At 43.7% G+C, this 13,591-nt stretch overlaps 1 protein-coding gene across 3 annotated transcripts; it reads left to right on the top strand.

Annotated features, from left to right (window-relative positions):
* The first annotated feature begins 581 nt into the window (after positions 1-581).
* Positions 582-5,215, top strand: LOC149985313 (uncharacterized). Of its 3 annotated transcripts, XM_090213262.1 has the most exons (4): positions 584-713; positions 848-1,000; positions 1,157-1,289; positions 1,833-5,215. In XM_090213262.1, exons 2-4 carry the CDS (start codon positions 849-851, stop codon positions 2,727-2,729), a joined length of 1,182 nt encoding a protein of 393 aa, XP_090069388.1. In that variant the 5' UTR covers positions 584-713; position 848; the 3' UTR covers positions 2,730-5,215. The 3 variants fall into 3 exon arrangements, with proteins under 3 accessions (XP_090069387.1, XP_090069388.1, XP_090069386.1); XM_090213261.1 differs by having other exon boundaries at positions 582-1,000; XM_090213260.1 differs by having other exon boundaries at positions 600-713; positions 848-1,289.
* Positions 5,216-13,591: the final 8,376 nt, after the last annotated feature.

The following is a 13,591-nucleotide window of genomic DNA, read 5'->3' as shown; positions in this document are numbered from 1 at the left end:
TGTACAATGATGATATAACTGTGTCAAACTGTAAATGTTTCTCTTATGCAGATGCTTTTGTGGTGAGCCTACCCGAAGCAAGCTTTAAAGTCAAACTCAGGAAGCTGTGTAGCTCGCATCAACAGGAAGCTGTTTAGCCACATCTCACCTTCTCACCTCTGTTCTGTTTATCAAAAAAATGAATAACAACAATGTAACAAATATATAAACCCTTCAAGCATATTAACAGTTTAAATCTTCCCTCACCTACACATTTCACTTGGATTTGTTCGGCTTTAATTACATGTATTCCTGTTGCTGACCTCTGCGGATCAGAAAGTAACCCATAAGCATTTCAGGCAAATCCAACCCAATTCGGTATTGTTTAAATGTCCAAAAGGTTATTCTACTTCTATTTCCTATTTCATTCAAATACATCATAAAAAGCATACAAGAAACAACTATTGTAACACAGTTCTTAACGCAAATTTAGGCTGTTGGTAGTCAGCGCTATAGACCAGTCTTATATTGTTTGATACAACTCGCAACAGATCGTCTGTGCATCTCTCCAATTTTGCAGCTTCTTGTCTCTCACAGACACTAACCACAAGCTATTTCCTTTAGTTCTGCGCTGAATCACATAAGAAACGTTTTGTGGGTTGTCTTCTTTTGGCATATAGCTAAAGGGAAACTGTAGTTGTTCAGTAAGTTTGCTTCATTGTGAAAGCAGACAGGTGAGTCTGGGGCATTTTTCTTTTGATGTAGTCTGATAAGACTCTGCTCACAGAGCAAACCTTTTAACACAAAATTATTCTGTGAACACATCAGATTTTTGAACCAAACATTTCTATTTTTATTTTGCATTTAGAATGCAGGCGATACAACAATGGGTCAAAGAATCGAAGGGAATGGTCCCGGATAATCTTGTGTCTAATGTGGCTTGTACCGTCTGCCTTCTGGGTTTGGAGAAGATTCTGGAGATGGAGTTTATCTGTCCCTGCGATCCTGCAACGAAAGCTTGGTTTGTGTTAGCAATCTTTATCGTTCCTGCAATCATAACATTCGTAGTGATGCTAAAAGTACAAGGACCTAGTTGTAACCAAGGAAAGATGAAGTGTTTTAGTACATGTCTCATCCCTCCCTTGATGTGGTCGATCATACTGTTCTTCGATGGCAGGTACTTTGCTTGTGTAATGACAAACTGGAATGAAACAGGTGTCATTCTTAATGAACAGTCTCCTAAGAAAATGTGTACGCAAGATGAGAATGAGAACAATCAGAATTTCCATTATCAGAAACTCAAATCTCAGGTGAGAAAACAGACCAATCTTTTACATTCATGATATTTAGCAATTGATTTTTGAAGAAAATAACTTATAAATGCCTTATGAGTTTATTTCAATCCGGGATTCAAAAAAACACAAAGCGGTCCCCCCAGTCCCACCACCTGATTTGGTAAACAGGAAGTGGAACCACTCTAAAATTCATAGACAGAGATAGAGATACAAAGACTGCTTGTCCATAAGATACATGGTTATAGTTTGATCCATGTTTTGAAGATGTTTGATTTAAAATGACATTATTTACAAACAATGTAGTAAAAAAAAAGGTGTATGGTTTTGGTTCTGATGGGGTAGGACAGTTGAATTAAACTCATGAGGCGTTTCTAAGTTGTATTCTTCAATAATAAATGTATTTATATGATTAATTTAAGTCCAAAAATGGATGTTCCAATCCCAGTTTGCCCCTTCCACATCTGGGAGGTGGAATTGTTCTTTCATGAGATTGTTTTTGCGTTGTTGTATTGCATGAACTGATTCTGTTTTCTATTTTCATGATTCCTCTGGTTTTAGATCATTGCTATGGCTATTATCTCGGCCGTAGGAGTGATGGTCATAGGATTTCTATGCAAAGGCTTCATCGACTCCTGCAGAGGAGCAGAACAAGCAGCAGCAGCAGAAGGAGGAGCAGCAGGAGGAGGAGCAGCAGGAGGAGGAGCAGCAGCAGGAGGAGGAGGAGGACGAGGAGCAGCAGCAGGAGGAGGAGCAGGAGGAGGAGCAGCAGCAGTAGGAGGAGAAGCAGGAGGAGGAGCAGCAGGAGCAGCAGGAGCAGAAGCAGCAGGAGGAGCAGCAGCAGGAGCAGCAGTAGGAGGAGCAGCAGCAGGAGGAGCAGCAGCAGGAGGAGCAGCAGCAGGAGGAGCAGCCACAGGAGGAGAAGCCGCAGGAGGAGGAGCAGGAGGAGGAGGAGCAGCAGTAGGAGGAGAAGCAGGAGGAGGAGCAGCAGGAGCAGCAGCAGGAGGAGCAGCAGAAGGAGGAGCAGCCACAGGAGGAGAAGCCGCAGGAGGAGGAGCAGCAGAAGCAGGACAGGCATCAGAAGTTGGAAGAGGCGGACGAGGAGGAGCAGCAGCAGGAGGAGCAGCAGCAGGAGGAGCAGCAGGAGGAGAAACAGCAGAAGCAGGACAAGCAGCAGAAGCAGGACAGGCATCAGACGCAACAGGAGCAGAAGGAGGAGCATCAGAAGCATTAGGAGAAACAGGAGGAGGATCAGAAGCATTAGGAGAAACAGGAGGAGGAGCATCAGAAGCATTAGGAGAAACAGGAGGAGGAGCATCAGAAGCATTAGGAGAAACAGGAGGAGGAGCATCAGAAGCATTAGGAGAAGCAGGAGGAGGAGCATCAGAAGCATTAGGAGAAGCAGATGCTTTGCTTCAGGAGTCTGACAAGTTAAAAAGGATTTGGGTTAGGCTTTAGTTGTACCAAGGATCCCTCTTAGCATATACCGTATTATACATTTTTATTTTACCTTTATTTAACTTAGCAAGTCAGTGAAGAACAAATTCTTATTTTCATTGACGGCCTAGGAAAAGTGGGTTAACTGCCTGGTTCAGGGGCAAAACGACAGGTCTTTACCTTGTCAGCTCGGGGATTTGATCTTGCAACCTTTCGGTTACTAGTCCAACACTCTAACCACTAGGCTACCTGCTGTTGAAGAAGCAGTTGAGATGGTACCCAGGACCAGAAATTGAGCAATGGGCATTAAATTACTGTATGAATAACATTTGTAAAAATTGTATGTTTCTTTTTTTCTTTTCTACACAATCAATAAGTAACCAATTTAAAACTTTGGATTTATGAGTGTGGAGATTAAGGAGCGTTTTCTCACGCAGGTGAAGCCTAGCCCTGGGCTATAAAGAAAGTTTAATGGTGAGTCTTCATTGAAAAGCTTTTAGTCCAGGATTAAGGTTAATCTGTGTCCACGAAACTGCCCCTGTGGCTGAGTTTACAAAGGAAGACCAACTCTGATCTTTTGCCAATTATTTGTCATATTTGATACAGTACATACAGTATCTGATATTTTTCCCAATGTGTAAACAGCAACAAGAAAAAAACACACTCGGTTGAGTTCTGGTTTGTACCACATTTGTATGTGGTTCCCAATGAATTCTGATCCATCATGCAACAGTCTGGACGCTGATTTCTTCCACATGACCTGCAGTTGCCAAAACAACCACCCCAAAATGTAATGGAACAATGACAGAAAATGGACTGAAAAAACCCATCTGAATTGGGTTCCTACGGCCCTGCTACATTACAGCCGTCGGTCGTCCTGCATTATCATCAGCCATCAGCCATCGAGGGAATGCTTCCTTTGCAATCAATGAAAGCTACTGACAAGAGTAGTAGCTTAAGCCTCAGCTCTCTGTGACATTGTAGAGACACAACTTGCATATGCCCACGCACACTCATGAAGAAGTTTCACTTTCACACGCAGAGCACAAAGAAGAATGAACATTGAGAGGGAATTGGCATTGATTAAAGAAAATAACAAATTATTGGGAGTGGAATTTGTAAAACTGAACGATTAAAGGTTAAATATGCTAAATGTTAAAGGTTGGAAACAGGGGGTAATATACTATGGAAGATATTCAAGGGTCATTAGAGGAATGCAGTAAATTGTTAACAGTTTTATAATATTGTTTAGCTTAGAGGAACAAGACCTTAGGGGCCCATTGGAGGATAATAATGAAATGTTATAATGTTGTTTGCTTTAAGGTACGATGCATATAGACTATATTTGTTAAGCTTAGAGGAACCTTAGACCTTGGGGTCCATATGAGGTTGATAATGAAATGTTGTAATGAGGAAATGTTTACGTTGGTGGATGTTTAAGATGTAAATGGGGGGGGGGGGGTAATACGTTTGGTTGGAGTAAGATTAGAATTGAGTGGAGTAAGGGAAGGTTGATGATTAAAAATTACTGTTTTAAAAGTTAAAGGTAATTAAGTATGTTAAGGGAGTTAGTTGGATTTGGAAATCCCTAAATCGGTTAGGGAGACCGGTTAGGTGAGAAAAGGGTGGGAGTTAAGGGGGATGAAAAAACACCTTTTTGAATGTTGGCCACATTAGGTGTTAAACACTGGATGCATCATTGGGGTAGGTGTTAGCCACAGTGTGTTAGCCACAGTGAGTTAGCCACAGTGTGTTAGCCACAGTGTGTTAGCCACAGTGTGTTAGCCACAGTGAGTTAGCCACAGTGTGTTAGCCACAGTGTGTTAGCCACAGTGTGTTAGCCACAGTGAGTTAGCCACAGTGTGTTAGCCACAGTGTGTTAGCCACAGTGAGTTAGACACAGTGAGTTAGCCACAGTGAGTTAGCAGAAATAAAAATGGAGGGTGTAAAAGAGGCATGATTTTGGAGAAGGGAGAATTCACTCTCTTTGAGCTACAACAACCTGTCGACTGCTGGAAGAAGATTTTTGCTGTAGCTTTTTAGCTTAATTAAAATATATTTTGAGTTTTATTATACTCTTATTTAGATTTTTATTATACTCATATTTAGATTTTCATTACACTCAGTTAAAGTGACATTTTAGGAGGAATCCTTAAGGTTACCTCATTGATAGCAGTGTGTTAAAGTAGCTGTTCAAGTATTCAGACGCTATTGAAGGGACTGATCATCCTGAAAAAACTGTTTATAAAGTTGTAGAAGGTGTGAAATCGTTTTTTCTTTTTATTAAATATTGTGCTTCACCTAAAATTGTAATAGTCAAAAAATATTGTATTGGCATCCCAATAAGGGTTTAGTTAAGGGCGCTACAGCGGTCTATCAGTTTAATTTGCTGTTGATGTTTGCCTGTCATTGATTGGTGAAATTGATTTGTGATTGATTGATTGATTGATCTGGATTTTTATGAATGTTTCTGGAATTTTGAATAAACTTGCTTTATTGTTCTGAAACCCCGTTTCATCAAAGACTCATACAAGTGCAAGTCGTTTTAATCTCGGTTTCTGAAATTGTCAGGAGAATTCTATACTCCCGTTCATTTACCAATTCAGTTATGTTACCCTCAGTCTGTTATATCAAGATTTGTAAGATACTGATAGACATGAAAACAGACAGAGGACCAGTCTACCAAAGTTAAATGTTTATTCACGGGAACGTTCTGACGTGTACAGTACAAGACCTTCAATTTATAGTGACACACATACTTCCACACCAACCATCAAATCCGCCCACCAATAGAGCCTAGGGGAGTAAGTGAGAATAGTGTCTTCCTATCCTCCCCTAAAATAGGGAGAGACCTGGGACTGGGAAGTTCTCAGTGTCCCAGGAAAGGTCGCCCGGGATCTGGCTCAGACAGATAGTCTGTTCTCAAAACACTAGACACATTGTTCCCAAAACGTTGATTCTGACTAAAACCACACACAGTATTATAATATAATCATCAGATGAGTCTAACACTTACACACATGTATTATAATAATATAATGATTTAAATTAATTTCATACAATCACATGGTTTCAGACCTATGGTTTCAGGACTGTAACATTCTAATTATTTATTAAAACACATTTCCTTATGAGAAATAGACTTGATTAATTGAGGCTGGTATAAAGAAACCTAACCTGAGACCCAACTATAGATACTGAGTGCATTTGTAGGACTCATAAGGAGGGGTGTCTCAGGGCTAAGGCCAACCCAGAGGAGAGTGTGTGCTACATAGTGTGCTAAAGTTGGACTTCCGGCGCCGACAGACATGGCCACCTCGCGTCGCGTTTCTAGGAAACTATGCAGTATTTTGTTTTTTTTTACGTGTTATTTATTACATTGGTACCCCTGGTAATCTTAGGTTTTATTACATACAGGCGGGAGGAACGACTGGATATAAGAGCAACGTCAACTCACCATCATTACGACCAGAAATACGACTTTCCCGAAGCGGATCCTGTGTTCTGCCCACCACCCGGGACAATGGATCGGATCCCAGCCTGCAAAACAACACAACAACGCCGTAAAAGGGGCACACAAAGCAGTCTTCTGGTCAGGCTCCGGAGATGGGCACATCGTGCACTGCTCCTCAGCATACTACTCACCAATATCCAGTCTCTTGACAACAAGGTTGATGAAATCCGAGCAAGGGTAGCATTCCAGAGAGACATCAGAGACTGTAACGTTCTTTGCTTCACGGAAAGATGGCTCACTCGAGAGAAGCTGTCGGAGTCGGTACAGCTAGCTGGTTTCTTCGAGCATCGCGCCGACAGAAACAAACATCTTTCTGGTAAGAAGAGGGGCGGGGGGGTATGCCGTATGATTAATGAAACCTGGTGTGTTCATAACAACATAGAGGAACTCAAGTCCTTCTGTTCACCTGACTTAGAATTCCTCACAATCGAATGTTGACCGCATGATCTACCATGAGAAATCTCTTCGATTATAATCACAGCCGCATACATTCCCCCCCAGGCAGACACATCGATGGCCCTGAACAAACTTTACTTGACTCTATGTAAACTGGAAACCACATATCCTGAGGCTGCATTCATTGTAGCCGGGGATTTTAAGAAGGCTAATCTGAAAACAAGACTCCCTAAATTCTATCAGCATATCAATTGTGCTACCAGGGCTGGTAAAACCTTGGATCATTGTTATTCTAACTTCCGCAACGCATATAAGGCCCTCCCCCGCCCTCCTTTCGAAAAAGCTGACCACGACTCCATTTTGTTGCTTCCAGCCTATAGACAGAAACTAAAACAGGAAGCTCCCGCTCTCAGGTCTGTTCCACACTGGTCCGACCAATCTGATTCCACACTTCAAGATTGCTTCGATCACATGGATTGGGATATGTTCCGCATTGCGTCAAACAACAACAATACGCTGATTCGGTGAGCGAGTTCATTAGCAAGTGCATTGGCAATGTCGTACCCACAGCAACTATTAAAACATTCTCCAACCAGAAACCGTGGATTGATGGAAGCATTTACGCGAAACTGAAAGTGCGAACCACTGCTTTTAACCAAGGCAAGGTGACTGGAAACATGACCAAATACAGACAGTTTAGCTATTCCCTCCACAAGGCAATCAAACAAGCTAAGCGTCAGAATAGTGTAACGAATCTCGTCCTCCTCTTCTGAGGAGGAGTAGCGAGAAGGATCGGAGGACCAAAACGCAGCATGGTAAGTGTCCTGTTGTTTTTTGATGAAACATTATGAACACTGGAACAAAACAAAATAATGTGAATAAACAAAAGTCCCGTGTGGCGACAAACACCCACAAAACACAGGTGGAAAAAGGCTGCCTAAGTATGATTCTCAATCAGAGACAACTAACAACACCTGCCTCTGATGGAGAACCATACTTGTCCGAACACAGAAACAGAACATAGAAAAACAAACATAAACTGCCCACCACAAACTCATGCCCTGACCAACTAAACAAAGACAAAACAAGGGAACTAAGGTCAGAATGTGACAACCCCCCCCCCCCCAAAGGTGCGGACTCCGGCAGCAAATACTGAACCTATAGGGGAGGGTCTGGGCGGTGGCGAACAGTGGTCCCCACGTCACCATAGTTTTTGTCCGCCTCCTCAACCACCCCCGTGGCCTCTTACGAGCGGCGACCGTCACCGCCGACCTCAGACTGGGGACCCTAGGTATGGGTCCCGAATGGACGGGAGATTCCGGCAGCGCCGGAGTGAAGGACAACTCCGCTGCCGGACAGGCGGGAGACTCCGGCTGCGCCGGACAGGCGGGAAACTCCGGCAGCGCCGGACAGGCGGGAGAGTAAGAACCTCCAACATGGCTGGGGATAGTTAGTGGCTCCAACATGGCTGGGGATAGTTAGGATCTCCAACATGGCTAGGGAGATCTAGGGTCTCCAACATGGCTAGGTGGAGTTAGGGTCTCCAACAGGGTTATGGAGAGATAGGGCCTCCAACAGGGCTAGGTGGAGTTAGGGTCTCCAACAGGGATATGGAGAGTTAGAGGCTCCAAATTGGCTAGGGAGAGTTAGAACCTCCAACAGTGCTAGGGAGAGTTAGTGTCCCCAACAGGGATAGGGGGAGGTAGGGTCTCCAACAATGCAAGGGAGGGTTAGGGTCCGCTAGCGGGACGTCTCGACAACATCCGGTGAAATTGCAGAGCTCGAAATTCAAATTAGATTATTAGAAATATTTGACTTTCATAAAATCACAAGTGCAATACATAAAATAAAGCTTAACTTCTTGTTAATCCAGCCGCCGTGTCAGATTTTAAAAAGGCTTCACGGCGAAAGCAAACCATGCAATTATCTGAGGACAGCGCCCCATCATACAAATGCATGACAAACATTTTTCAACCAGGGAGGTGCGACACGAAAGTCAGAAATAACTATATAATTCATGCCTTACCTGTGAAGATCTTTTTCTGGTGGCACTCCAAAATGTCCCAGAAACATCACAAATGGTCCTTTTGTTCGATAAATTCCTTCTTTATATCCCCAAAATGTCCATTTATTTGGCGAGTTTGATTCAGAAAATACACCGGTTCCAACTTGCCCAACATGACTACAAAGTATCTAATAAGTTACCTGTAAACTTGGTCCAAACATTTCAAACAACTTTCCTAATCCATCCTTAGGTATCCTAAAACGTAAATAATCGCTCAAATTTAAGACGGAATATACTGTGTTCAATAGCGGATAAAAACAACGTGGAGCAAGCTCCAGGTCGCACGCAAAAAACAGAGTCCACTTGGCTTGACACTCACAGAGAACAGCCGTACTTCTTAATTTCTCTAAAGAAAAACATCAACTTATTTCTAAAGACTGTTGACATCTAGTGGAAGCCATAGGAACTGCAACCAGGTTCCTCATAAATACAGTTTCCCATAGAAATGGAATTGAAAACACAGTGACCTGGATGTTTTGTTCTCTGGGTTTTGCCTGCCAAATAAGTTATGTTATACTTACAGATATTGTTCTAACAGTTTTAGAAACTTTAGAGTGGTTTCTATCCAAATCTACCATGTATATGCATATCCTAGCTTCTGGGCCTGAGTAACAGGCAGTTTACTTTGGGCACGCTTTTCATCCGGACGACAAATACTGCCCCCTAGCCCAAACAGGTTAAAACCTCCAACAGTGCTTGGCAGAATTAGGGTCTCCAACATAGCGAGGGAGAGTTAGGGCCTCCAACATGGCTAGGGAGAGTTCAGGTCTCCAACATGGCTAGGGAGAGTTCAGGTCTCCAACATGGCTAGGGAGAGTTCAGGTCTCCAACATGGATAGGGAGAGTTCAGGTCTCCAACATGGCTAGGGAGAGTTCAGGTCTCCAACATGGCTAGGGAGAGTTCAGGTCTCCAACATGGATAGGGAGAGTTCAGGTCTCCAACATGGCTATGGATAGTTAGGGTCTCCAACAGGGCTGGGCAGAATTAGGGTCTCCAACAGGGCTAGGGAGAGTTCAGGTCTCCAACATGGATAGGGAGAGTTAGGGTCTCCAACATGGCTAGGGAGAGTTAGGGTCTCCAACAGGGCTGGGGGGAGTTAGGGTCTCCAACAGGACTAGGGAGAGTTAGGGAATCCAACTCGGCTAGGGAGAGTTAGGGTCTCCAATGTGGCTAGGGAGAGTTCAGGTCTTCAACATGGCTAGGAGGAGTGAAAACATCCAACATGGTTAGGGAGAGTTAGGGTCTCCAACATGGCTAGGGAGAGTTCAGGTCTCCAACATGGCTAGGGAGAGTTCAGGTCTCCAACATGGATAGGGAGAGTTCAGGTCTCCAACATGGCTATGGATAGTTAGGGTCTCCAACAGGGCTGGGGGGAGTTAGGGTCTCCAACAGGTCTGGGAGAGTTCAGGTCTCCAACATGGAAAGGGAGAGTTAGGGCCTCCAACATGGATAGGGAGAGTTCAGGTCTCCAACATGGCTATGGATAGTTAGGGTCTCCAACATGGTTACAGGGAGTTAGTGTCTCCAACAGAGCTAAGGAGAGTTAGAGCCAAATAATAGAGATACTGACCAATACATATACATTTGGGGGATATACTACTCACGATAATGTGCATTTCAAAATGAATGACTTCAGAATTCTGTATACGGCTGTGCAGAAGTAGAGGCCTTGTATACAGTACAGCTGTGTATATTTTTCAAGGTGCTGGTTGAATAACATGATGTACTTTCAATACAGTATGATATGACTGTGTCAATCTGTATACGTTTCTCTTTTGCAGAATGTTTTGTGGTGAGCCTGCCAAAAAGCAAGCTTTTAAGTTAAGACCGGGAAGCTGTGTAGCTGGCATCAACAGGAAGCTGTGTAGCTGGCATCAACAGGAAGCTGTGTAGCTGGCATCAACAGGAATCTGTGTAGCTGGCATCAACAGGAAGCTGTGTAGCTGGCATCAACAGGAAGCTGTTTAGGCACATCTCACCTTCTCACCTCTGTTTTGTTCATTTGCCTTAGCAGAGTTACAGGAATAAGGGTGTAGCAAAACATGCAGATGATGATGGTTCCCACGCAGCCTTTCTCTTCTTCTGTCCATCTTCCAGCTGTTCCACCAACATGGTCAGAAATGTAACATCTCTCCCAAGGAGAGATCACAGCGTCCCCTTAGCTTCCTCATCTTCCAGCTGTTCCACCAACATGGTCAGAATGTAACATCTCTCCCAAGGAGAGATCACAGCGTCCCCTTAGCTTCCTCATCTTCCAGCTGTTCCACCAACATGGTCAGAATGTAACATCTCTCCCAAGGAGAGATCACAGCGACCCCTTAGCTTCCTCATTAGCTTCCTCATCTTCCAGCTGTTCCACCAACATGGTCAGAATGTAACATCTCTCCCAAGGAGAGATCACAGCGTCCCCTTAGCTTCCTCATCTTCCAGCTGTTCCACCAACATGGTCAGAATGTAACATCTCTCCCAAGGAGAGATCACTGCGACCCCTTAGCTTCCTCATTAGCTTCCTCATCTTCCAGCTGTTCCACCAACATGGTCAGAATGTAACATCTCTCCCAAGGAGAGATCACAGCGTCCCCTTAGCTTCCTCATCTTCCAGCTGTTCCACCAACATGATCAGAAGGTAACATCTCTCACAAGGAGAGATCACAGCGACCCCTTAGCTTCCTCATTAGCTTCCTCATCTTCCAGCTGTTCCACCAACATGATCAGAAGGTAACATCTCTCCCATGGAGAGATCACAGCGACCCCTTAGCTTCTTCATTAGCTTCCTCATCTTCCAGCTGTTCCACCAACATGGTCAGAAGGTAACACCTCTCCCATGGAGAGATCACAGCGACCCCTTAGCTTCCTCATCTTCCAGCTGTTCCACTAGCATGGTCAGAAGGTAACACCTCTCCCATGGAGAGATCACAGCGACCCCTTAGCTTCCTCATCTTCCAGCTGTTCCACCAACATGGTCAGAAGGTAACATCTCTCCCATGGAGAGATCACAGCGACCCCTTAGCTTCCTCATCTTCCAGCTGTTGCACCAACATGATCAGAAGGTAACATCTCTCCCAAGGAGAGATCACAGCGACCCTTTAGCTTCCTCATTAGCTTCCTCATCTTCCAGCTGTTCCACCAACATGATCAGAAGGTAACATCTCTCCCATGGAGAGATCACAGCGACCCCTTAGCTTCTTCATTAGCTTCCTCATCTTCCAGCTGTTGGTAAATTCAATTGACTGGACATGATTTAGAAAGCCACACACCTACCTATATAAGGTCCCACAGTGCATGTCAGAGCAAAAACCAAGCCATGAGGTTGAAGGATTTGTCCATAGAACTCCAAAACAGGATTGTGTTGAGGCACAGATCTGGGGAAGGGTACCAAAACATTTCTGCAGCATTGAAGGTCCCCAAGAACACAGTGGCCTCCATCATTCTTAAATGGAAGAAGTTATAGACTCTTCCTAGAGCTGGCAGCAAAACTGAGCAATCGGGGGAGAAGGACCTTGGTCAGGGATGTGATCAAGAACCCGATGGTCACTCTGACAGAGCTCTAGAGTTCCTCTGTGGAGGTAGGAGAACCTTTCAGAAGGACAACCATCTCTGCAGCACTCCACCAATCAGGCCTTAATGGTAAAGTGGCCAGATGGAAGGCACATGACAGCCCGCTTGGAGTTTGCCAAAAGGCCCTTAAAGACTCTCAGACCATGAGAAACAAGATTCTCTGGTCTGATGAAAGCAAGATTGAACTATTTGGCCTGAATACCAAGTGTCACATCTGGAGAAAACCTAGCACCATCCCTACGTTGATGCAGAATCATGCTGAGTAATTGGTTTCTTATGTTAAATGTTAAAGTCAAACTCAGGAAGCTGTGTAGCTGACATCAACAGGAAGATATTTAACTACATCTCTCCATCACACCTCTGTTCTCTTCATCAGCCTTAGCAGAGTTACAGAATTTATTTTTTACAAAAATGGTGTCGTAAAACATGCAGAAGATGATGGTTCCCACGCAGCCTTTCTCTTCTTTTGTCCATCTTCCCACTGTTGCACCAACATGGTCAGAAGGTAACACCTCTCCCAAGGAGAGATCACAGCATCCCCTTAGCTTCCTCATCTTCCAGCTGTTGCACCAACATGATCAGAAGGTAACACCTCTCCCAAGGAGAGATCACAGCATCCCCTTAGCTTCCTCATCTTCCAGCTGTTGCACCAACATGATCAGAAGGTAACACCTCTCCCAAGGAGAGATCACAGCATCCCCTTAGCTTCCTCATCTTCCAGCTGTTGCACCAACATGATCAGAAGGTAACACCTCTCCCAAGGAGAGATCACAGCATCCCCTTAGCTTCCTCATCTTCCAGCTGTTCCACTAACATGGTCAGAAGGTAACATCTCTCCCAAGGAGAGATCACAGAGGCTTCCTCGTTCTTAAGAGCCGGAAAACGCTTATTGCCCAAGGCATTTCATTTTCACAGGATCTTTCAATTCCTGTAGTTAACGATTCCACTTACATCCATTAAAAAAAATATATATAAATCCTTAAGGCAAATGAACAGTATAAATCTTCCCTCTCACCTACACCTTTCACTAGAATTTATAAGGTTTCAGTAACATCTATAACTATTGTTACCCTCTGTGATCATTAATTCATCCAGAAACATTTCAGGCTATAGATCAAACGTTCAAAAGTTTATTCTACTTAAATGTTTAATAAGTAAATCCAAACCAATTCGGTAAAGTTCAAATAAAATAAATACTTCAACTTTTAATAAAAATCACTTTTTAATTCAAATAAATCCTAAAAAGCATCCAATCAAATTAAATGTTTATTGGTCACATACATACATTTAGCAGATGTTATTGCTTGGTGTAGCGAAATGCACACAACAAACACAACGAAACAACTAAC

The sequence above is a fragment of the Oncorhynchus mykiss genome, chromosome 2 (assembly GCF_057628025.1).
Source record: "Oncorhynchus mykiss isolate SJ-2025 chromosome 2, ASM5762802v1, whole genome shotgun sequence".
NCBI lineage: Eukaryota > Metazoa > Chordata > Actinopteri > Salmoniformes > Salmonidae > Oncorhynchus > Oncorhynchus mykiss.
The sequence above is the reverse complement of the archived record's forward strand: the minus strand, read 5'-3'. Positions and strand labels throughout refer to the sequence as shown.

What these genes read in the sequence shown, in the direction of transcription:
- LOC149985313 (XM_090213260.1), top strand. Translation starts at nt 849, where the DNA reads ATGCAGGCGATACAACAATGGGTCAAAGAATCGAAGGGAATGGTCCCG. An exon ending in ATCAGAAACTCAAATCTCAG is followed by an intron (nt 1,290 to 1,832) that starts GTGAGAAAACAG and finishes CTCTGGTTTTAG; the next exon opens with ATCATTGCTATGGCTATTAT.